The sequence below is a fragment of the Rhinatrema bivittatum genome, chromosome 12, assembly GCF_901001135.1.
Source record: "Rhinatrema bivittatum chromosome 12, aRhiBiv1.1, whole genome shotgun sequence".
NCBI classification, from domain to species: Eukaryota; Metazoa; Chordata; class Amphibia; order Gymnophiona; family Rhinatrematidae; genus Rhinatrema; species Rhinatrema bivittatum.
Genome location: NC_042626.1, coordinates 21,840,278 through 21,864,786, shown reverse-complemented (window position 1 = coordinate 21,864,786; position 24,509 = coordinate 21,840,278). Strand labels below are relative to the sequence as shown.

The 24,509-nt window shown below is 44.8% G+C and overlaps 1 protein-coding gene across 4 annotated transcripts in view; it reads right to left on the bottom strand.

Annotated features, from left to right (window-relative positions):
* The window catches only part of BCL9L (BCL9 like), a 129,420-nt gene that overhangs the window by 30,039 nt on the left and 74,872 nt on the right, over nucleotides 1–24,509 (bottom strand). For all 4 annotated transcript variants that reach the window (XM_029572828.1, XM_029572831.1, XM_029572830.1 and 1 more), the window contains exon 2: nucleotides 432–810. In XM_029572828.1, the coding sequence (XP_029428688.1) occupies nucleotides 432–732 (301 nt within the window). In that variant the 5' untranslated portion in view covers nucleotides 733–810. The remainder of the gene's footprint in view (nucleotides 1–431; nucleotides 811–24,509) is intronic.

Genomic DNA, 24,509 nt, shown 5'->3' with positions numbered 1-24,509 from the left:
CTGACTGTAGGGGGCAGCCAGCGGAAATGATGAAGAAGCACTAGCTGTGGGAAGAGAAGGGTGGAGGAGTGCTCTGGCTGCAGGGACCGGAGGAGGCGGGGCAGGCGCGGAGAAGCAGGGAGTTGTGGAAGAGTGCTGGCTATTGGAGGGAGCTGTGGAGGAGAGCAGGGTGTTGGGGGTCCCCATAGGGAATAGGGGAGGAGTACTAACTGTTGGGGAGACCTGTAGTGGATGGCGAAAGAGCACTGGCTCTGGCAGGATCAGGAGCGGGGACTGTAAGGAATGGTGGAAGAATGCTACCATGGGGGAGCGCTCTAGGACATGGTGGAAGCGTGCTGGTGGTGGGGGAGCTATAGGAAGTGGTAGAAGCGTGCGGCTGCTGCAGAGAGCTGTAAAGCACCATTTGGCTAAAAGGTTATCTGATAACCTACCCTTGGATTCCGTGTCCAGTGAAGGTGTGCTTGCTTCCCTCTGGTCTCCAGAATCAACAGATATGCTGCGCTCGCGTTTTACTTTCCCCTTCAGAGAGCCAAAGCTCGGGACAGGATTCTGGCTGTTTTTCAGTCCAGAGTTGCCAGGAGCAATCTGATTGGCTTTGCCGCCATGATTCCCCACCCCCACACCCTTCGACCCCAGGTTGCAGGTGGGTCCTTGGCTCACATTCTGATGCTGGGATTGAGCACTACTGTTCGCCGTCTTTCCATGATTGGTCAGTTTGTTGTCGGGGTGCATTTGATTGGCTGAAACTTTTGGTGATGACAGTGGAGGTTTTCCCAGCTCCCTGTTGTTGATTTCCTTTGGTCAAAACACCTGGGAAAGGAAAAAAAAAGGCAAGGAGAAAATATGTAAACAAGCCTTCAGCATTATGCAGAGAAACAAGAGAGGGCCTCCTCCAGACCCCGCTGCCAGCCCGACCCCTGGCACAGGGAACACAGGCAGGAACCTGGCAAGTGTCCATGGGTCATGTGGCAGCCTTAGCCTTGACACCTGGCAGAGAACTCACTATCATGTCCTATTCTGGAAGCCTCAGCTCCAAAAGGATTCAATCAGTCCAGAAAGAAAGTTATCAAAATGGTGGAGAGTCTGAAGGACCTACATATGCAATACCATAGAGGAAAGGAAAGAGAGGAGAGGGAGAGGATCGAGAGATGCAAATAGCTCAAAAGCGTAAATACGTAAGAAGCCTTTTTTTTTTTCCCAATGGAAAGGAAGTCCTAGAACAAGGAGTCAGGGAATGAACCCAAAAGTCGTATTATGAACTATTTCCTTATAGAAAGGGTAGTGGACGCATGGGACAGCTTTCCCAGGTGAGGTGGTGGAAGCAAAAACCTGAAAGAGGCACAAAGGATATTTAGTTATGAGGAAGTAAAGATAAAGTCAAGATACAGTCCTGTAAACAAGAAAAGAAACCGGGCGGACTAGATGGCTGCTGCATATTTTCTGTGAGGTCTATTTGCAAAATCCCCCGTTAATCTGAAGTCAGCTAAGTGTAGGTATATTTTCAGCCAAAGTCTAGCTGGCTAGAAAAGGGCTGAAGATTCACCTAAAGTTAACTTACATGGCTAAGATTTATCAACAAGTTGGGTACTCACTTTTTTTTTTTTTTTTTAAATAAACCCTGAGGGGCTACACGGGATCTATCCTCTAACTCCTTAAGTTAGGCGGTAGGACCTTTGATAAAAAGATCAACCTAGCCCACCCCCAAAGTCACTATCACCATAAAGCAATCCTCCACAAGCCACAAGCCTCTCAATAAAACTTCGGGAGCTGGTGACATCCCTCCGTCCCACCCTCAAGGCCATGGTCCTCTCATCATGGCTGTTTCGAGGATCATGACTTTGGGCGTTGGGAATAGAGATGCTGTTGGCTCCAGAACAATTGGAGAGAGGTTAGCTAAGTTGGCAGAGGGAAAGGGAGGATTATCAGGCCCCGGGGGCATTGTATTTCTGATTGGAGCTCCATGGGTCTGGAGGCAGCAGGTCAGTTTATGATTGGGGCTTCAAGGTGGAAGAAAGATTATCAGCAAGTCCAACAACACAGCCAGGCAGCCAGATTTAAACTACCCATACGTTTAGAGATAGCCACTTAATGTAGCTAGCTAGCTCTGAACATTAATGCTAACTGGCTAAGTTCCTTCCCTCAATCTAACCCGGCCCCCAGGAATGCCCAGAATTTGAGGAGCTAAATTTAGCATCCTAATGATACTAAGAATGGATAAATTTAGACACTGAGGGGGTAGATTTTCAAAGGTTTTGGAGCTAGCTGGCTTAGTCCTTACTAGCCAACTAAATCTCTTGGAAACCTCACCCTTATGAGTTTGACCATAGATCATGCTGCAGCCCTAACCATGACCACCAGCAAAGGCCAGAGGGGAACAGGGGCAGGTGCGTGGAATGTAGCCACAGGTCATGCACATTTCTAATCATGACTTCCTAGCAGAGGGCCAAGGACAGCACAAGCAGCAGCTTGTAACATGGCCATAGCTTGATCTTCAATCGTAGGCTCCCCAGCAGAGGACCAGAGAAGCACAGGAAACATCCTGGAATTCAGGGGTGCTCAAATTAGTCTTTGGAGCTCTCACCCCCCCCCCCCCCCCCCGTCAGGATTTCAGGATCCATCTAAGTAATATGAATAAGATGTATCTGCATGCACTGCCTCCGATGTGTGCAAATATTTATCTTGCATATTCATTAGGGATATCCTGAAAACTTGAATGGTTTGGGGAAAAGGCCAGAGGGCCCAGTTTGAGCATCTCTAGGCTATGCTCACCCAGCTAAGGGCTGAGGGACCATAAGCGGATGCATGAAGTTTGTCCCTGGGTCACGCTAGGGTTCTCGGCTACGATCACCCTGCAGAGAGCTCAGAGAAGCTCACCTAGAACCTTGCAGTACCCTCCATTACTTGGTTGTCTTGTGTCCTACACTTGAAGATCCCCAGATTTCTGGAATACCTCGATAACAACCTACACGCACGGCAGTAACGGGATATTTTACTTAGAATCCGCTTGCTCTGGATTGTGATCCAATTGGGCGTACTTATTTTTACCCTCAATTTTTATTGCATCCCTATAATTTCATTGTGATCTAAAAAACCCAATCCATTTCCGCTGGAAAATGCCAAGATGGGAGTCACCTCATTGAATCTAATTTAATGAATGGGGGGACATTTTCAGACTGTTCGCTTTGGAATAAACCCCATGGGTACTTTTTAGCTATGGACTTTGCAACTTGTTTAAAAAAAAAAAATAAAAAAAATGCATACTTTCCCTTTGAAACCTGCCGTACGTACAAAGAACCCCGGAATATACCCCTGCTTTTTGTGGGAGTAGATTTTCCATGGAAAAATACGCCGATCCTGCCCAAAACATCAAAATGCCTCACACCTGGTAGAACACCACGCTTACTGTCAGCTGTATTGAGAGTAGGCTGTTACCTGCAAAAACAACAAGGAAAATTGTCCTCACAGAGCCCAGAGCATCTCCTAACCTCCACTGTATGGGCACACAATGATCCTCTTGAGAGCAAGGAGACTTTCTCCATAGGCAGAGAAGGAAACTGCCTAGGGCAGTGTTGGCAAACTCCAGTCCTCAAGTGCCACAAATAGGCCAGGTTTTCAGGATATCCACGATGAATATGTATGAGATAGATTTGCATACACTGGAGGCAGTGCAAGCAAATCTTCCTCATGCATATTCATTGTGGATGTCCTGAAAACCTGGCCTGTTTGTGGCACTCGAGGACTGGAGTTCTCCATTACTGTCCTAGGGGCTGTCTCCCTGCCACTGGAAATAGCTTCAATGGCTATGTCATTATATTAGGATGGTCGGCTGAGGCAACATTGAAGTACCCCCTACTCTCCTCCCAGGACTAGCTGCAACTCGTGACTACGGAAGGGGTACACCCTCCCACTACTACCACCATCACCAGTTTATCTGGCCGGGTGCAAAGTTGAAGGGGTAATCCAGCTATTTGTCAAATGACTAGGGGCAGCCGAAGAGTTAAATCTGAAAGCGTATTCACCAACAGTGATATCCTGCAAGTGTGTGTATACAAATACACAATTTCCTATAAACGTTTACAAACACTTTCATCAGACCTCTGCAAGTGTGTGCCATAATGCACCAAAAACAATTGCTCTAGGTTTGTTTTTTTTCTCCCTTTCTCAGCCACTAAAAAGCTTGTTAGGTAAATAAAGACATTTGTGCACCGTCAATGAGCAACCATAAATGTTTTTCTGTGTGTAAGAATAAGCCTCCACTGGGCAGTCACTGCCCCTTCAGGATAAACGCTGCAATAAAGCACAGGTAATGCAGTCATGGCTCAGCATCTCCAGAGCGTGAACATTCTGGGAGTGGTGCTAGGAGGCTGCAGATGGCCTGGGATGAGGCATACCGCATGGAAATCGATGGTTTTACTAGCAGCTGCACATCTTCTGGCCTTAGGAGCCTAGCTCATAAACTCTAAACCACACACTGGACGCTTGGCTTCCTTTTAACAGAGGGCTCATAGAGCAGAGTACAGCAAGGCTAAAATCAACATGCTAATCAGAAGCTTAACGGCTCTGAAGGCAGGAGACGAGGAGCAGGAGGAAAGGAAGCAGAAGGGTAGGGCCGCCCACTACTCCACTTTCAGAAGGAAGGCTACTTACTTTGGGTAAAACTATTGGCGCTTCTTGTCACAGTCGGACAAGATCCAAAGTTATGCCAAAACAAAAGCAGCACCGATCATGCCAAAGGAACCGAAACAGGTCAGCAAATATAATCACCCGGAGCCCAAAATAAAAATGCATGACCTGTGCTGGATTACAGCTCCTCCAGCACAGAGACACCGCTGCATTACCTCCGCTGTATTGCAGCACAGAGACATGACTGACTGCAGTACCTGGGCAGTATGACAGCATGCAGGGACCTTCGCTTCAGAGACACGACTGCAGTACCTGGTGCTGTAGGAGGGCACTAAGGGACCTCCAACGCGATAGCCCAGAGTTCACCAGGTAATGGCATCCTCACTTCTCATGCCTTAAAGACGCCATTATTTCCATAACCTCCTAAGGTTTTTAATCCACCTGAAACCTGGCAGGGTTTGAAGGGTAGAACAGATGTCATTATACAGTATTAATGGTGCTATATTTTTGCTTCTCTCTTTCCGTTCCCCTTCTCTGTTCTATTTTCATTCTATTTCTCCCTCTTGTGTTTTTTGCTTCTCTCTCTGCATCTTCCCTCTATTCACCTCCTCCCGCCAGCCCGACTACCGCCCCCATACTTAGTTATCAATCAGGTTTTATATACCATCGTTAAGACATTTTCCATCATAACGGTTTACTTTTGCTCCATCTCTTTAGGGAATGATAATACCAGCTGGCACTCTTATCTGGATATTCAGCAGAACATACCCGGCCGGATAAAGTAATCCGGATAACTTCAGGACAGCCCTCTGGCACAACCAGCCCTGGATACTGCTGAAGCTCAGTGCTTATCTGGCCAAAATTAAGCCCCAACCCCCAACTCTGCCTCTTTTTTTTAATAAATTATGTGTGGGTTATGATCTATCCATACAAAATTTAAATGGAGAGCAGGGGAGAATTTTTAAAACCAAAAGAGGGTTCCTGGGAGGTAACTGCTAATGTGGAACCTTGCATAGCGTGGCTATAATTTATTGGGGATGTGCATTCGTTTCTTCCAGTTCGGCGGTACGTGCGTACCTCGCCGACTTTATAGTACATGTGGGAAACCGGATAGTATGTGTGTAGTTTTAGTAATGAGATATACGCATACTGTTTTCCTACATGTACCAAAACATTGGCAAGGAACACGCGGATCGCAGGAAACAAATGCATATCCCTATCATTTATTTAAACCACTTATTACCTGCTCTCTCCAAAGTTCTGTCTGTGTCTGTCCAAACAGACACAGACAGAAACACAAAATTGGCCAGCTAAAACTGTGAGGTAGATTTTAAAAGGTGCGCGCGGGAGTAGATTTGTTCGCGCAACCCGGCGCGAACAAATCTACTCCCGATTTTATAACATGCACGCGCTGCCGCACGCATGTTATAAAATACAGGGTCGGCGCACGCAAGGCTGCGCAAAAATCGGCAGCCTGCGCGCGCCAAGCCGCGCAGCCATCCTCCATTCCCTCCGAGACCCCCCCACCTTCCCCTATCTAACCCACCCCCCAGCCCTAACTAATTCCCCTCCCCCACCTTTATTTTACAAGTTACACCTGCCTGAGACAGGTGTAACTTGCGCGCGCTGGCTGGCTGGCGGTGCGCCATGTTCTGGTCCGGGGGCTGGTCTGGAGCCCGTGGCTACGCCCCTGGACTGCCTCCGTCACGCCCCCCCCCCCCCCAGGAAAGCCCCGGGATTTACACGCGTCCCGGGACTTGCGCGCGCAGGGGGTGGAAGGGGCAGCTTTTCGGGGGTTACGCGCGTAACCCTTTGAAAATCTGCCCCGTGTCTCTCAGGTGAAGACAAAGGTTACCCCATGGATTGAGCTGATCATGGAGAAAGTCTTCAAAGGCAATGTTGAAAAAGAAGGTTTTCTGAATTCTTTTGCATCCTCATTGTTGTGCAATTGTAAGGGTAGGGTGGAAAAAGCCCTTTCCCTTGTGGAGTCGAGCCTGGCAGATCTTGGAGAAGGAATTTCCAGAAAGCGCTTACTGGAGGAATGAACAGTTTATACAATTTATTCAGGGGAAGCGTGTTTATGGAGCAGGCTGTGAATGATAGATGCTAACATATTGGATGCACCATTGAATAGAGAGTCAATATCAGGTTGTATTTTCGTGCATCCTTGTACCAGTTAAGAGATGGGCAGCAGAAATCTGAGTAATCTGCAAGGTCCTAGTGGACGTCCAGTGTATAAAGATCAGAGGAAAAGATAAATGATTGAAGTACCGTCCTCTGAAGCCTGTAGGGTTTTGGGAAGGTTTTACGTGCTGGAGTAATTTTAGCTTACTGAATGAGTTCTGGGTGACAGATGAAATGTGTGGTTTTATAGAGAGTAGTGGGTTTAACATAACTCCCAGGTTGTGAACTTTACTGGAGATCTTGATGGATTTGTTCTGGAAATGGAAAGTTTCAGGTATGGCGAATTTTAGACAACATCCAAGGATAAGGATTTCAGTTTTCTGGACATTTAAGGGCGAGTCTGCAACGTGTTAAGCAACTTTTTACGCTTGACACACAGAGTGTAGCCAAATCCCCAGTGATGGTCCAAGATGATTTTAAAGGAAAGAAAAACTGGATATCCTCAGTGTATAATCTACACATGAGGCCTAGCGTGGAAAGTAAATGGCACAGAGGAGCAGAAAGTGTGTTCCCTCAGGGTTATGCCTGTAATTATAGGTTGCCATGATGAGCATGAGTCATTGAGGTAAGAGGAAATCCAGGACAGAACAGAACCAGAAATTCCAGTGTCAGAGAGACGTGCACCAGGATTCGGTGATCTAGGGGGGGGTCAAAAGCTTAAGTGAGGTCTAGAAGAATTAACATGAATGAAGTTCCTGAATCGAAGCCTCTCAGCAATGAGTCATTTTGGATTCCTCTTCCCTATGTGCATCACTTTGCACTTGTCCACATTAAATATCATCTTGCGATTTAACAACTTTGAATAATTTTGCATCAGTAAATCTGATCACCTCACTCATTATTCCCATCTCTACATCATTTATAAGTATGTTAAGCAGTAGTGGTCCCAGCACAGATCCCTGGGGCACTCCACTTGTCACCTTTCTCCAAATAAGAAAATTGACCATTTAGCTCTACTCTCTGATTTCTATCTTTTAACCAGTTCATGAGACACTTTGTCAAATGCTTTCTGAAAGTCCAGATACACTATATCAATGTGACAAGGTGGTAGCTAAAGCCAGAAAGATGCTGGGTTGCATAAAGGGAGGAATAACTATCAGAGAAAGGGAAGCAATAATGCCCTTCTCTAGATACTTGGTGAGGCCTCACCTGGAGTACTGTTTTCCGTTCTGGAGACTGTATCTCAAAAAGCATAGAGACAGGATGGAAATGGTCCAGAGGAAGGTGAGGGATCTAAATATGTACACCCTAGAGGTGAGAAGGTGCAAGGGAGAAATGATACAGACCTTCAGATACTGCTAGGTATTAACAATGCACAAACTTCAAACCTTTTCCGCTGCAAAGGAAACAATAAAACTAGGGGTGATATGAAACTCCAGGGGGGAGACTCAGAACAGATATCAGCAAATATTTCTTCACGGAGAGGGCGGTGGATGTCTGGAATATTCTCCCAGAAGAGGCAATGAAGATGAGAACAGTAAATTAATTCAAAAGCGCATGGGACAAACACTGCGGATCCCTAAAAGCTTAAAGAAATGGATGGTGTAACATATCTACAAAGAGGTAACCTGCACGGAGAGGCAGTTGCTACCCTTAACAGAAAGCATGGGGGTAACCTGCACGGAGAGGCAGTTGCTACCCTTAACAGAAGGCATGGGGGTAACCTGCACGGAGAGGCAGTTACTACCCTTAACAGAAGGCATGGGGGTAACCTGCACGGAGAGGCAGTTACTACCCTTAACAGAAGGCATGGGGGTAACCTTCACGGAGAGGCAGTTACTACCCTTAACAGAACGCATGGGGGTAACCTGCACGGAGAGGCAGTTACTACCCTTAACAGAAGGCATGGGGGTAACCTGCACGGAGAGGCCGTTGCTACCCTTAACAGAAAGCATGGGGGTAACCTGCACGGAGAGGCAGTTGCTACCCTTAACAGAAAGCATGGGGGTAACCTGCACGGAGAGGCAGTTGCTACCCTTAACAGAAAGCATGGGGGTAACCTGCACGGAGAGGCAGTTGCTACCCTTAACAGAACGCATGGGGGTAACCTGCATGGAGAGGCAGTTGCTACCCTTAACAGAAAGCATGGGGGTAAACCTGCTCAAAGCAACAGTTACTATCATAAGCAAATTGCTGGGCAGACTGGACGGACCATCTGGTCTTTATCTGTCATCATTCTATGTTACTATGATTCAACTGGCTCACAGATTAGTAAGGCCAAACTTCCCTTGGCTAAATCAAAGTTGGACTTGTCCCGGTAAACCATGACTAGCTATATGTTCAGCAATTTAGTTCTTTATGATAGTTTCAATCATTTGTCCTGGTACTGACGTTAGGCTTACTGGTCTGTAGTTTCCTGGATTACCTCTGGTACCCTTTTTAAAAACTGGCATTACATTAGCCAACCTCCAATCTTCAGGTACGATAGCTGATTTTAATAGATATACAGATTAATAATAATAGGTCTGCAATTTCATTTTTCAGTTCTTTCAGTACTCTGGAATGTACACCATCCAGTCCAGGTTATTTGCTACTCTTTAGTTTGTCAAATTTCCCCTATTACATCTTCCAGGTTCACTGAAATTTGTTTCATTTCTTCTGAATCATCACCTTTAAATATTCTTCTGACATGGGAATCTGCCTTTTGAGCTATGGTGCCATGTCGAGATGTTTTCATTATTGTGCAGAGGAGATTTCATGACTCCTGATGCAGGTGCTTTTTGCGTGCCAAAACATCGGCCTATGTCGGCTTGTTTGACTGGTTACTACTGGCCTCGAGAAGTTTGTCTTTTTCAGCAGAAACAGTCACTGATTTGTTCATTGATTGAGATAATTTTTTTGTCATTTTTCCGTGTGGGTTTCAGATTAGAGTGTGGGGGTTTTTTTTTTAATAGTACAGAAATTATTAAAAGCTCATTAGGGTTATGGACCCAGCAGATGAATGAACTTTGGGTGTGTTTAGCTGATAATGCTTGTGGCCCATTGCGAAGCGAGAGGCAGTGGATTACATATCTTAGGTATATTATCTTATGCCGAGTCCACTAGTGTTAATGATTTATTTTTTATTTGTTTAGTGAATGACTATGAAATTGGAATAATTGGAAATAAAATATGAAATTAGGTTATTCTTTTAACACCTTTTTTTGTGGTTTTGTGTCTTTGGACCAAAGGTGTTTGCCTACTGTTTTTTCCGGATGGGTATCTGCCTTACATCCTCTCCAGTAAAAACTGAAGCAAAGAAATCATTTAATTTCTCTTCTATGGCCTTGTCTTCTGTTAGTGAACCTTTTACCCCTCTATCATCTAATGGTTCAGCTGACTCCTTTGCAAGCTTTTTGCTTTGAATGTACCTGAAAACGTTTTTTATTACTAATTTTTGCTTCCACTGCAAGCTTCTTTTCAAATTCCGTCTTAGCCTTCCTTATCGATGTTTTGCATCTAACTTGCCAGTGCTTATGCGGTTTCCTGTTTTCTTCATTCGGATCCCTTTTCCATTTTTTTTTTAAGATGTTCTTTTTGTTATAATAGCCTTTTTCATCTCACCTTTAAACCATGCTGCAGTCGTTTGGCCTTGCTTCCACCTTTCTTAATCGTGAAATACTTTTGGTCTGGGCTTCAGAGATGGTATTCTTGAACAGCATACATGCTTGATGTAAAGTTAAATGCTATCCCGGTAAATTTCCTTCCAGTTATTAAGACAAATCTGATCATGTTATGATCACTATTGCCAAGGGGCCCCAACATTATTACATTTAGCACCAAATCACGTGTTGCACTAAGGATTAGATCTATGGATGTCATATTAAATTAGTAGGTGATATCAGATAAAAATCAGATTGGTCCATCCAGTCCACCCAGCTGAGATTCACACAGACTTTAGCACTATGCAGAATGTTTGGAAATGATCCTGTTTAAGACCAGTACTTAATCCAACATTTATACACCTTCCATGTTTAACCATGGCCCCTCCGGGCAGATTACTCCATTCTTCTTGGAATTCCAACGCCGTAGGACCACTCCTGTTTAGGACCGTAAACTGCCTCTTCACGGAGGTTACCCCAATGCCTTTGCCACTAGGGATCCTCTGTGCTTATCCTACCCTTTTTTGAATTTCGTTACCATTTTTGTCTCCATCATCAACTCCGTGAGTCTAATCCATCTAGCCATCACCCTTTCCATGATGCTGCTCTAGAGTCCTCCCTGAGACTTCTTGTTCTACAGCATTTTTTAATTCTGAAAAAGAATTGCTTTTTGTGCCCGATTTAAACCTCATACCCTCTCCTCATCTCTCCTTTCCTCCAGGATATACATATTTAGGGCTCTAAGTCTTAAGTCGCATGGCTTTTGTTGCAGACTCCATTCCATTTTGGTAGCCTCTCTCTGGAAATCCTTCAGCTTCTCTATATCCTTTCAGAGGAATGACTTCCAAAATTGGACAAATATCCTAGCTGTGGTTTCATGAATGACCTGAACAGAGACTTTATCTCTCTCTTCTTACTGGTTATGCCTCTCCCTAGGCACCTCAGCATCCCACTTTCCTGGCCACTACCTTATCACACTGTTTCGCTACCTTGAGATAAGCAGATGCCATCACCTCAAGGTCTTTCTCCTGGTCCGTGCACATCACCTGCTCTCCCTCCATCGTGTATTGCTCTCTTGGACTTCTGTACTCCAAATGCACAACTGCACTTTTTGGTCCTGAATCGTAGCTGCTAAGCTTTACGCCATATCTCAAGCTTTCTTAGATCTTATCTTGTCTGCTCAAGGGTGTCTGCTCTTTCGCAGATCTTAGGGTCATCTGCAAAAAGACGAACTTTTCTTCCTTTGCAATTCAACTCACAAAGATAGTGAACAGAACCGTTCCCAGGAGCAATCCCTCCACTGGTCACTTCTCTTTCCTCAGAGTGAATTTTATTTACCACTACTGTGTCCATGGAGCATGAGGGAGACAAACTGAGCAGCACTGCCTCAGAGACACTTCTTGCTGACAGGCATCCAGATCTGCCCATGGTCTCTGGCCTCGATTACAGCCGCCTTCTGCTCTCCCCACCCCTTATTTATTTCAGGGAGTTTCTTGCCTTTTGCTTCATTGGGTAGAAATAGTTATTGTTCACATATGGCAGGAGCGAGAGCCATTAATTTAAACATGCTATTTGTACGTAATCCTTGTGCCGCTGTTTCTGCTTATTTCAAGTGTGAAATATAAATGTCCAGTGACAATGTGGCTTCCTGTGCTGGAGATGAGGTCTGTGCAATCTGTGAGAGAGGTGGAGAGATCAGCAGTCGCTGGTCGATGCAGATGCCACAGGAAGCCAGAACCACCCGACTGAGTGCCCGGCGGTTCGCAGATTGTGGCAACTGCAGGAGGTTGGCAGAGGAACATTGGACTTCCGTGAAAGCGCAGCAGAGCTACATGCCCGAGATGTTTTGCATACTTTCCCGAGATATTGTCTATTTATATGCTGCTTAAAAGGAAGGAGCTGGCATGCCGCCTGGCCCTCACGGCCTGTGCCCCCACTTACTGCTGCACTGTTTTCACCCGCTTCTCTCTTCTGCCATTCACATCCCCTTCTTATGACTCACCGTCTGCTGACACATGAGGGGGGGGGGTGCATGCCCATTCGTGGCCCCTCTCGCGTAAGACAGCAGGGCAGGCGGGGGCTGAAGAAGAGAGCTGTGTCTTTCTGTCACAGAAGCTCCTCTCCCGTCTGAATGCCCAACGCGCCGCTCTCTGCCCATTCTCCTTATGCCTCTGCCAGCTGAATGCCACCAGTCACATTTCAGCCCAGTCCTAATTCCCATTCCAGTGCAGCTGGGTCAAAAGCTAGGATGCAGCCCTAAAAGGTGGTGGGGGAGGGGGGGAACAATGTTCAAACAGCCCACTCAGTTCCAAACCACGAGGGGGGGGGGTTTAACGTGTATTTTCCCCGTATTTTCAAAGAAAAACTACATCTTCTTTCTCTTAGAAAATTAACAAGTGCAAAGTGTACACGCTGAAAGCGTCTGCAGGCTTTGTGCCTAGCGGGGCAGCGCACATATGCACGCTGCTGTCCTTCTCAGACTTAAAAACAGGCTCACTGGAACACCCCTTTTCGATGCGGATAAAACTGGGCGCATTACATGCAACCCGCATGCACCTTCAATCACATTTATCTTAAGCCTCTCGGTTCGCCTTCAGCCTCATTAACTAGTTTTAACAATTGTCTGATGACCTGTACAGTTGTCTTGATTAGACTGTAAGCTCTATTGCGCAGGGACTGCCTCGTGTGTTTGCACAGTGCTGTGTCTGTCGCGTAGCGCTATAGAAATGTGTAGTAGTAGTAGTAGCAGGAGGAGGAGGAGGAGGATGATCTTCAGTCGGGCCACCCTAGCTGGGTAAACGCCATCCCCAGTGTATTGTGGGAGGAAGGGATTGCTCAAGTCTGTGATACGTAAATCTCAAATCTCACGCACTGTGCGTTCTGAACCCCAGCTGGACCAGCCCTATGTGCTCTGCTGCTGACAGGGTCTGGCTGGGAACCACAGGAAGCTCTAGAGAACAAGGAGTTTCAATGGACTGAAAGATCTGGCATTTCAGGCACCTCTAGTGTTCGGCAAGGAATTTTTGGTGACTCATGTGTAGGCACCCAGAGAAAAAGATAACAGAGAGATTCCTAACCTAACCACAGGAATGTTGGGGCACCTACCCCTCCTCCCCCTGACCCTTCCACACAGTAACAAAAGCAGCCAACAACCAACCTCTTCCACCTTCTTCCCCCCCTCCCCCCAAAAAAAGAAACCCTTCTACTTTTACATTTCAATAGAGGCTGACATTCCTGCACCATAGCTTGCTCCCATCCCCTGGTCTCCCAGAGAGTGAGGGAGTGGAAAGAGAAGCCGAATTACAATCAGAAAGTAGGAAATGGCAAGCAAATAGAGCAGACTGCACAAAACAACACAACACAGGTAGACAGTGTGCATCCAGCTGCACATTTGCAGAACGTGTGTAAGAGCATGTCCATGCCAGATGATATAAACACACATATGTGTTTATGTCTGGAAGCCTTTAGAAATTGCTCTTCTTCTGACATACATTGGCCATGCTTGGCCATTGCAGAATTGCACCCTATGGCAGCTTGCTTCTGCTTTGATGGCAATGCAAACCTAGATAACTCGATTTACCTTTAGGTACACAAACTAAAATGGTTTTCTTAGCAAATTACATTCTCCCTAACCACAAATCTGAACCTTTGGAGAAGCTAATCTTTCTTCTTTTATGATAATCTGTTAGGCTATGATAATATTCCCAATAGCTTCCTTGTTCACTCACTGCATCTACATGGAGCAGGAAGGCAGGCTGGGCAGAACCAAGAATTGGGGGGGGGAGGAGACCAACAGAGAACAGCAGGGAGGTGATGATGGCCAATCAAATTCTAGGATGGGGAGACCATGACAAATCCATGTGATTAAGCTTCCCTAGGATGAAGCAGATGCAAAACATGCATTAGGACTGCCTTCCTATCCTGATCTGTGCTAACTATAAGACTACTACTTTGACCTCTATATGGGTTTGTGACCAGAACACACTGTAATAATTCTTATTCTATATATGAAAATATAAAAAGCTACAAGATCAATGGAAAAGGACAAAAAGTTGAAGGGTTACAAGTCAGGATAGACCAGTTGGCATAGGTAGATATTAAGTTAAGCCCTGAAGGGAGAGAAAGGGCCTCAGACACCTGGGGGAATCTTATTCCAGATGGGGCCTAGAAGTGAAAAAGCTTGAAATGGGACCTTGTTTGCTTAGCAGTGGGAACAAAGAGAAGGATGTGAGAGAGAGCGAGCTGAGAAAGAGAAATGATAGGCAAAAGAGAGAGGTGAGGTAGTCAGAAACAAGGCCTTGAAATTCATGGTGAATGCACTTCAAGGTAAGTGTTAACGGTTTAAACATTATTCGGCATTTGATGGGAAGAAAGTGTAGGGCATGAAACAAGGGAGTAACAAGCGAGTGAAATGGTACATGGTAGAATATATGGGCTGAAGGGTTTTGCACAAGTTGAAACGAACAGAAAGCCATATCAGGCAAGCCAGCAAAAAGGCTGCTACAATAACATGGTCTGGGAAAGACGAGAGCATGAAAGATGATAGGGCAAACTGGATGGAAAGAGAAGGATGAATTTTATGAACATTTAACAGATGACAGCAAAGAGAACTACAATGAGATGTCTAAATGAGGATGTAGTCTTCATAAAACTGTGGGTTGTATTTTTACGATAATGTAAACGGGGAGCGTGAGAGAGGTTTTAAGTCCTCCGAAAACTTGGACGTTATGCAAGCACTGTTCCAACTTTTTATTCCGAAGAACTCCATATTTAAATGATGTATAAATATAGAAAGTCAATCCCCCGAGACATGGACACCGTGTTTCGCCAACCAAGGCTTAAAACCTAAGTCTCTAACACTAAAGTTTTGAGCTTGTTTGCCTGCACCATCCCTCCCGACGCAGCCTTGGTTGGCGAAACACGGTGTCCATGTCGGGGGATTGACTTTCTATATTTATACATCATTTAAATATGGAGTCCTTTGGAATAAAAAGTTGGAACAGTGCTTGCATAACATCTAAGTTTTTGGAGGACTTAAACCCTCTCTCACGCTCCCTGTTTATTGTATTTTCTTGAGCGTATCTCTCCGCCGTTTGTTTTTGGCTGTTTAATTTTTACAACATTGTATTCTTGCGAATGCTTTTTGTTTGTTGCTATATGAACAAACCTTCCTTGACCTGAAACTGGGAATCAGTCGGAAGCAAGAACTTTAACTGCTCAGGGACTGCGACAGCAATGCCACTACCTAGGAGGAGGAGCAACGGCAGCTGCTCCCCAAGCCAAACCTCCATCAGCCAATGGAATATTAGTGCTTTGGGGCCATCTGCACGCGTCCATAACAACTCACGGAGCCACAATCTAAGAAGTGCCATTTTCAGAGCTGGCTGACAGCAGCAGCAGCAACAAAATCTCTCTTCTTAGAGGATCTTTTAATACATCTTCCCTCTTACTCTTCCTTTCTAATTAAACCCTGCACAAATAAACCTTCTCCCCCTTCTGTCAATAACCTCCATCCAATGCTCTTGACTGCACAGAATGAAAAAGAAGTCTGATTGGGGATGGTAGTGAGTCAAGGTCTTCGGTTTCATTCTCTGCTCCATCCCATAAAGCTCTAAGTTACATCAAGCTGCACTGCACAGAGATATAGTCAGAGTCATCCACAACGGTGCCGTACTGGTGGGAGAGAATGCCAGAAAGCCACAAACACCATCACACACAAGCTGAAGGGAGATAATCTTGTGAAAGGACTGGCCCACGTTATAGGAGCCTGAGCTTTCAGAACCCCCAAGACCCTCAAACACCTTACAATGTTTCAGTTAAGAAACATTTCTGGCATTCAGAATGTAGGAAGGCTCCTAATGAAGAGAAAACGAGAATTACGGTGGGGGAAAAAGGGCAGAAATATTTAAAAATAAATACATCTTGCCCTGGGTCATATAGAGTCAATAGCAGTAAAGAGAGATGAATTTCTGTCCTTCTAAGGAATGGTTTAATACTGTCGGCACGAGAGGACGCCTTCTCCCATCAGACCCCCTTCACTCAAGGCCATACAACAGTTCCGAGAGAGACTGAAGGAGAGCTGCAAACCGACAGATTTACTTATTTACTCCTTACATACATTTCCCACCTATATTAATAAATTAAATTATCAATCTACCTGATGAACTACAATGTTTTCCCTTTCTCATGTCCATCATAGAAGAATACACGCACGCACAACAGTTCTTCGGGGCCCCAAGATGACTCCAGCAACAAATGTTTAATTATTAATCTACATGTTTTGTTGTCTTTCCTTCCCTCGGAAGATGCTGGTGGGACCGTGCTTGCTGCTTCACTTCAGCCTAGGGTCTGAAGAAGGGTCTCTGCCAAGACGGTCACCCTCCTGCGATACCAGTGCCTCATGTGGGACTTGGGCACCTGATACAGAGGGATTGGAGCAGGTTGGCTTGGCTCAGCCATCACCTAATGATAATGGTACACAGCAGGGAGGGAGAGAGAGCAGGTCCAGCACAAGGTGAGAAGTAGGAGGTGGGAGGAGGAATGGGAGCAAGACACACAACTTTATGATAAGCATAATAGGCACAGCATGTAAGAGAGTGTCTGTCCTGAAGAGCTTGCAATCAACGAGGGAAGAAAGGCAGACATGGAACAGATCTCTGGATGTAGTGCTGCAGCCGGGAGTTATAGGAGAGACTTAGCAGAAAGCCTTTCTGAAGAAGAGCATCTACAGGCTGAACGTAAAAAGAAGGGCCTAGTCAGTGTACTGCAAGGGTAAAGGACAGAAAAGAAAAGATCTGGAATGAGCTAAGGAGAGAGCCTGTGTTGTGTGCACGGGGAGAACAGTTGTGAGGTAGGCAGGGCAAGAGGAGAGCAGGAGCTTGGATTTAATGTTGGTGTGGATAGCAAACCAGTGGGGAAATTTCAGGAAAGCGTAGGTAGAGACATTTGTGAGAGAGGACAATGATTTGTGCTGCTGTCTTCCAAACTGACAGGAAAGGGGGCATGAAGGAGCTTGGGAACTTCAAGAGAAGGGGTTTTCAGTAGATCACGAGGAGGGAATAAACATTTGACAAGCTAAGATAAAATAGGGATGAAGGAAAAGGAGGACTCCAAGGTAACAGGTCAGTGAGACTGGAAGGGCAGGTGCAGAGGAAAGATAAGACTATCTTGGACATACTGATTTTGAGAAAATGGAGAAACAAAGAGATAAAAGTCATCAGAATTCCAGGACTTAATGGATGAGAGGAATTCAAGGATATAGGGAAAGATTTGGAAGTAATCCACATAAAGGTGATGTTAAAAGCCAAACGAAAGCATGAGATCACCCATGGAGAGTGTGTGTGATCCTAGAATGAGCCTTTGGGAACTTCCATAGACAGGACATGGAGATCAAGAAGATGTGAAGGAGGAGACATTAGATGGGTACCTGTGACCCGGATTGGCCACTTTCGGAGACAGGATACTGGGCTCAATGGACCCTGGTCTAGCCCAGCATAAGAACATAAAAACAAGATTTCCCATTCTGGGTCAAACCAAATGTTCATCAAGCCAGAATCCTGTTTCCAAGAGGATCTCAAAAGGTTGATAGATTCCATGTTGCTTATCGCAGGGACCTTAATAATGGTTTATGGACTTTTCTTCCAGACGTCTGTCCAAACCTTTTTTAAATCCAGCTACACTAACATCTTTTACCACATCCTCCTGCAATGAAGTCCAGAGTTGATTAATGCGTTAGGAGAAAATATTTTTTTACTCATTTGTCTTAAAATGATTACCTAGTTACTTCACCATGTGTCCACTATTTGTTGTACACTTTGAAACAGTAAATAACTGACTTGCATTTATCCATTCCACTCCACTCATTTTAAAGACCTCTATCATATCTCCCCTCAGCCATCTCTTAAGAATATAAGAACATAAGAAATTGCCATACTGGGTCAGACCAAGGGTTCATCAAGCCCAGCAGCCTGTTTCCAACAGTGGCCAATCCAGGCTACAAGTACCCAAAAACTAAGTATATCCCACGCTACTGATGCTAGTAACAGCAGTGGCTATTTTCTAAGTCAACTTGATTAATAGCAGATAATGGACTTCCCCTCCATGAACTTATCCAATCCTTTTATAAACCCAGTTTCACTAACTGCACTAACCACATCCCCTGGCAACAAATTCCAGAGTTTAATAGTTCGTTGAGTGAATGTGCTACATGCTAACTTCTTGGAGTGCCCCCAAGTCTGAAAGAGTAAATAACCAATTCACATTTATCCGTTCTAGACCTCTCATGATTTTAAAGACCTCTATCATATCCCCCCCCTCAGATAGAGATCTTTAAAATCATGAGAGGTCTAGAACGGATAAATGTGAATCTGTTCTTCTCCAAGCTGAAGAGTCCTAACCTCTTTAGCCTTTCCTCATAGGGAAATTGTTCCATTTCCCTTTATCATCTTGGCCGCCCTTCTCTGTAACTTTTCTAATTCTGCTATATCTGTTTTGAGATGTAGTAACCAGAATTGCACACAATACTCCAGATGAGGTCACACCATGGAGTGATACAGAGGCAGTGTGATGTTCTCTGTTTTATTCTCCATTCCTTTCCTAATAATTCCTAGCATTCTATTTGCTTTCTTGGCTGCTGCTGCTGCACACTGAGCAGAGGATTTCAATGCATTATCCACGATGATGCCTAGATCCTTTTCTGGGTGGTGACTCCTAATGTGAAACCTTGCATTGTGTAGCTATCATTTAGGTTGCTCTTCCTTATGTGCTTCACTTTGCACTTGTCCACATTAAATGCCATTTGCTATTTGGATGTTCAGTCTCATAAAGGTCCTCTTGCAACTTCTCACAGTCCTCTTGTGATTTAACAACTCTGAATAATTTTGTATCATCAACAAATGTTATCACTTCACTTGTTGTTCCATCTCTAGAACATTTATAAATATGTTAAAAAGCAGCGATGCCAGTACAGATCCCTGGAGCACTCCACTGGTCACATTTCTCCACTGAGAAAAATTGACCATTTAGCCCTATTCTCTGTTTTCTATCTTTTAACCAGCTCTCAATCCACAATAGTCTCTCATGAGGTACTTTGGCAAATGCTTTTTGAAAATCCAGCTACACTATATCAGCTGGTTCATCTTTATCTACATGTTTATTCATGCCTTCAAAAAAATGTAGCATGTTGGCTTTGTCCCATTTAACTATGCCTATCTATATGTTCAGTAATTTTGTTCTTTAATAGTTTCAACCATTTTTCCTGGCAACAATGTCACGTTCATTGGTCTGTAATTTCCTGGATCACCCCGGAACCCTTTTTAAAAACTGAAGTAACATTGGCCACTCTCCAATCTTCAAGTACCACACCTGAGTTTAATGATTGTTTACAGATTACTAATAGCAGGTCTGCAATTTCATTTGTTAGTTCTTTCAGCACCCTAGGATGTATACCATCTGGTCCAGGTGCTATTCATTAATTTGTCAATTTGCCCATTTACATCTTTCAGGTTCATTAAAATGGGTTTCAGTTCCTCTGAATCATCACCTTTAAATATTACTTCTGGCATAGGTATCTGCCTTGCATCTTCCTCAGTAAAGAATTCATTTAATCTCTCTGCTATGGTCTTCTCCTCCCTTAGTGCCCACTTTTACCCCTGGATTATCTAATTGTCCAACTGATTCTCTCGCAGGCTTTTTTCTTCAAACGTACCTGAAAACATTTTTATTATGAGTTTTTGCTTCCACAGCAAGCTTTTTTTTTTTTCTTCAAATTCTCTCTTTGCCGTCCTTATTAATGCTTTGCATCTAACGTGCCAATGCTTATGCTGTTTCCTGTTTTCTTCATTCAGAGCTGCATGGCAATTCTTATGTTCAAACCTAAATTGCTGAGTTAAAATGGGCGTTTTCTGTGGAGTATAGAATAATCAGCCACACAAGTTGGTGTTGTCATCTAATGGCACTCACACAGAGCATTTTTTTTTTTTATAAAGATGTAGAAAAAACCAAGAAGATTTTCCTGACATGTGCAGGACTTCCTGCCTTGCTACTGCAACACCGAACCCCCTCAGTCCTACATACCAGTATAACACAAAAATTCAAATCTCAAAAGAGAAGGCAGGAAGGGGTGTGTGTGTGTGTGTCTGATTATCCTGCTGTCCACAGAGAATATCTGTAACAGATTTGATTTACTCCATAGAAAAAGTAGGACATTGTTATAAAAGTAGTACTCTCTAGTTAAGGGATGCCTTCCATTAAAAAAGGATGAATAAAAGCAAAAAGTCACCAATGGGCGATTACTGTCTTTGTGGATAAAAGCCCATTTCTATTTATTTAATCTACAGAGAAGCTAACCTGAAATAATATAATGGGCCTTAATTGTTGCATGTGGTATGTGTAATTGAATGTTTATTTAGGTGTGTGGTGTTTTATATTTTGTTTTATTCTGTAAATCGCTTTGGTTTGATGTAGAAAAGTGGTTTATCAAGAGAACTAAATAAATTAAAACTTCAGACATATGGATGGCTGTGACCTCAGAGCCTGTCTTCATCCCCCAAGGTTCTCTGTCAGGACGCTTGGGGGTGGGGGAGGGGTACGACCACTGCCTGAATCTCCCTGCTCACAGCACCAAGTATCAATGGGGAAAGATGTTCAGGCTTCCCCACCTTTGTCTGACGCTCCGCACTGGTGTCCCCCGACGCAGATACAGCAGCTTTCCTCATTTTCATTGGGTGGGAGGTTGCTCTATCAGTGTGCGACTTTGAAGAGGAACAAGGTTTCCTTGATGTCTATGCACAGTCAGCAATCAGTACGACTGCCCGGCCCATGGATGTGGATCCCACCGATGTTGGTGCAGGTGGATTGGTTTCTTTGAACAGAAGAGCTTCTGCCAAAAGATCTCCGGGAGGCAACTTCTGATAGGTGCTGCATTTTGGAAACAAAATGCCCACCACCCAGACACAATATCCATAATTCAATCGGGGACCGTGGCAGACATTGCGCTGCTGCATCAGGTGCACCCTTTGAAGCTACTGGTCTTCTCTCTCTGGGACGTGGCTGAAAATATGGCCGAAGTAAAATCAAATGACTCCGTTTTTGGAAAAAAAAAAAAAAAAAAAGATGACTAATTCAACAATACCGATGCGCAGATGTAACCAATGAAAAAAAATCAAAACAAAAACAGTCACTCTCTCAACAAAAACTCTGTTTAAGGAACTAGAGGAGGGGAAGGTTTTTGAGAGAAGCCACAGTGCAAAAAACGTATTTTAAAAGCTTCCTGACTGAAGTCACTGCAAGGAAAAAGCGGAATAAAAAAAACAAACTGGGGGGGGGGGGGGGGGACTGAGAAACAGCCTGCACATGCTCAGTAGAGCTTTCCAAAAGCTATGAAATCATCTCACCGAGCCAGGCTCTGTCGGGCGACGTCACCCATTTACAAGGACTGCGCATCCTGATGAAACCCCCAGCGCTCCCCTCCCAGGCTGCACATTACTGGCTCTTAAAGGAATGAAAGCCTTTAGATAACTCTTCACGTGACTTCTGTGATGTCACAAGTCCCCGGTCCTCACTTCACTGCTCCAGTCAGTGGCTTTTGCCAGGTCCTCAGCATTGACATAGGCTTCCCTCTATATATAAGTAGCAGGTATTCTGCTGTCACAAAATCTCTTATTTTCACAACAAAGTGAAACTTGCCAGAGGTAAAGATGTTTGAAAAGTTCATTAACTTTTCACATAAAGTATATTATACATTAGCCATCACCCAGCAAAACTTCCCCTGTTGTCTCTGACCAGCTCATGTAGCCATTTGCTGCATCCGCCTGCCGACGTGGACCTGAGTCGTTGCTGATTTCTTGCCATGCCTCCGTCCAGCTGGCACGCTTACAGCCCATCAAATAGTGTCCCATCACACACTGCTGGTCCCTAAGTGCATTATATAGATAAATAGTCCACTCTAAATGCCATTAGCTCGTGTATGGAATGCTACTGGGCTAAGGCCTGCACTCCTGTTCCCACTTTCATTACTTTTGAGGAGTTGCACTACAGCACATGTACAAACTGTCATGCCAATAAAGTTTTTTTTCAATCTAAAGTAAGAGGCCACCACAAAATGCTTTCTCTTAAAAAAAAAAAAAAAAAAAAAGGGCTACTGAACTGCCAAGAGTGTCCACTAGATGGCACTCCTGATCCTAGGATTAGCAGCAATCACTGAGTGCCAGTGAGCAGGACCCCACCACAAGCAAAAAGGGCAGAGGGGGCAGGCAGCACAGTCTTGCTTCTGATTAGCAGATCAGTAAGGGTAAATATATGTACATGAGAGGGAGGGAGTAAGGTCAGAACAGGAACACTTCCAAGTCTGGCATTCACTGTACGATAAATCTCCAGGAAGTACAGACATTTCTAAAATCTTTTTATAGGAAGGACGAAACAACCGAGCTACCTATACACAAGTTTTCTTGCCATGCACAACTTCCTTCTCCCCCCCCCCCCCCCCCCCCTTTTAGAGATTCAGCTTCTCTGAGCACATCCTCACCGATTAACTTCAGCAGAGGGACATTCCCTGGATTCAGACCAAGGCAAAAGCCTCAGCATGTTATGCTATATGGTATATTTTATAACACTACAGTGAGGTCACTTCCTGTTTAACTGCAGCTTCCCTCTTCCCTTTAGGTTTGCATTTGGTCACTCATGGATAAAGTCATACATCTGCCTGGCCGGAAATTCCACCCTGTAACCTTTGACCTCTTATACTCAAGAAATAGAGGACTACAGAGAATCTGCTACGCAAGTGCAAAACCAGCCTCTGATTTTCTACTGCTTACAGGAGCCTCAGAAACCAAAGTTTCAGCATTTCAGCTCCCCATCCTTCTCATTATAATCCTCCCTTCCCATCCTCTCATACATTATGGAGCAGTGCTGAGGAGCAAACTGCACCCATGATCCCTACTCTTTCTAAAATAATCCTTTTGGGGAGGGGGAGTTGATACCACTGAGGGACATGAGAGCAACATTTAAATACTTGACAGACTTCAATAAAGTATGGGAAGATGAAATTTTCCATAGACAAGAAAATTCAAGGACAAGGAATCAGGACTTGAAGTTGCAGAGGGAAAGGTTGAGAGGCAACAGGAGCTAATACGTCACAAACAGGCCGATGCAATACCGTGCGCTGGCCCGATGCGCACATTTTTATCCTTGAGCAGGCATTAAGTTTTGAGGAGCCCAAAAAGTTGACAGGAAAGCAAAAATATCTTGGCAATATTAAGTCGGAGGAGCAGAAAAAGGAGGAGAATGTTAAAAAAAAACAAAACATGCTGGTGGGTCAGGGTTAGGAAAAGGGACACTCAATTTTACGAGCGTCCGTTTTCCTAACCCGCTGACAGCACCTCTCCTGGGCGCCCAATTTCCCCTAGCGCCTCCTTTTTACCGTGAGCCCACCTGCATATTGCCATCAGGTGCCCCAGAGAGGTCAATTGGCGGGTGCTCAGTCACAAGCGCCCGTTTTCCGTGCGCCAATACTGCATCGGCCTGAAAGAGAGGGTGGGAGAAGCCTGAAATAGCACAGAGCAGAAATAGTAGCAGCAGCAGAGAAAACTGGGAAAGAAATGAAATATTCTTGGGCCAGACACAGAAATGAAGTGTTTGCTTGAGTGCTTGCTCAGTCTTATGAAATTAGAGGTCAAGTGAGGAGAAAATACAAGCTAGTGGGCAGAGAGCGTGTAGATGACCGCGTTAGGCTTCCAACAAGGCTGGGGTGAACCAGCACAGAGTGACCCTGGCTACAAAACCCCTAACATCAGCATTAGGCTTCTGAGATGGCTGCGTGGTGGCCATGATTACAATGATAACAAGACCAATGAAAAGGCTCATGCCATGTACAGAAGGGCAATAGGGGTAACAGGGCTGAGAGGGTGAGTAGAAGCCATGGGGGAAGCTTGTATGCCCACCTACCCAAAGGGGTAGAGAACCAGAGGAGTGTAACTGGGGAGCCTGGACAGGCCAATTGGTCTTTATATGCGATCATTTAGCCGTTTTTTTAAGTAGCTGATCCTGTGTGCATGGTTTGGGGAGAGTGCTAGCTAGCTCTAGTGAATTTTCACTGCTAACTGGCTAACTTTACTTGCCTATCTC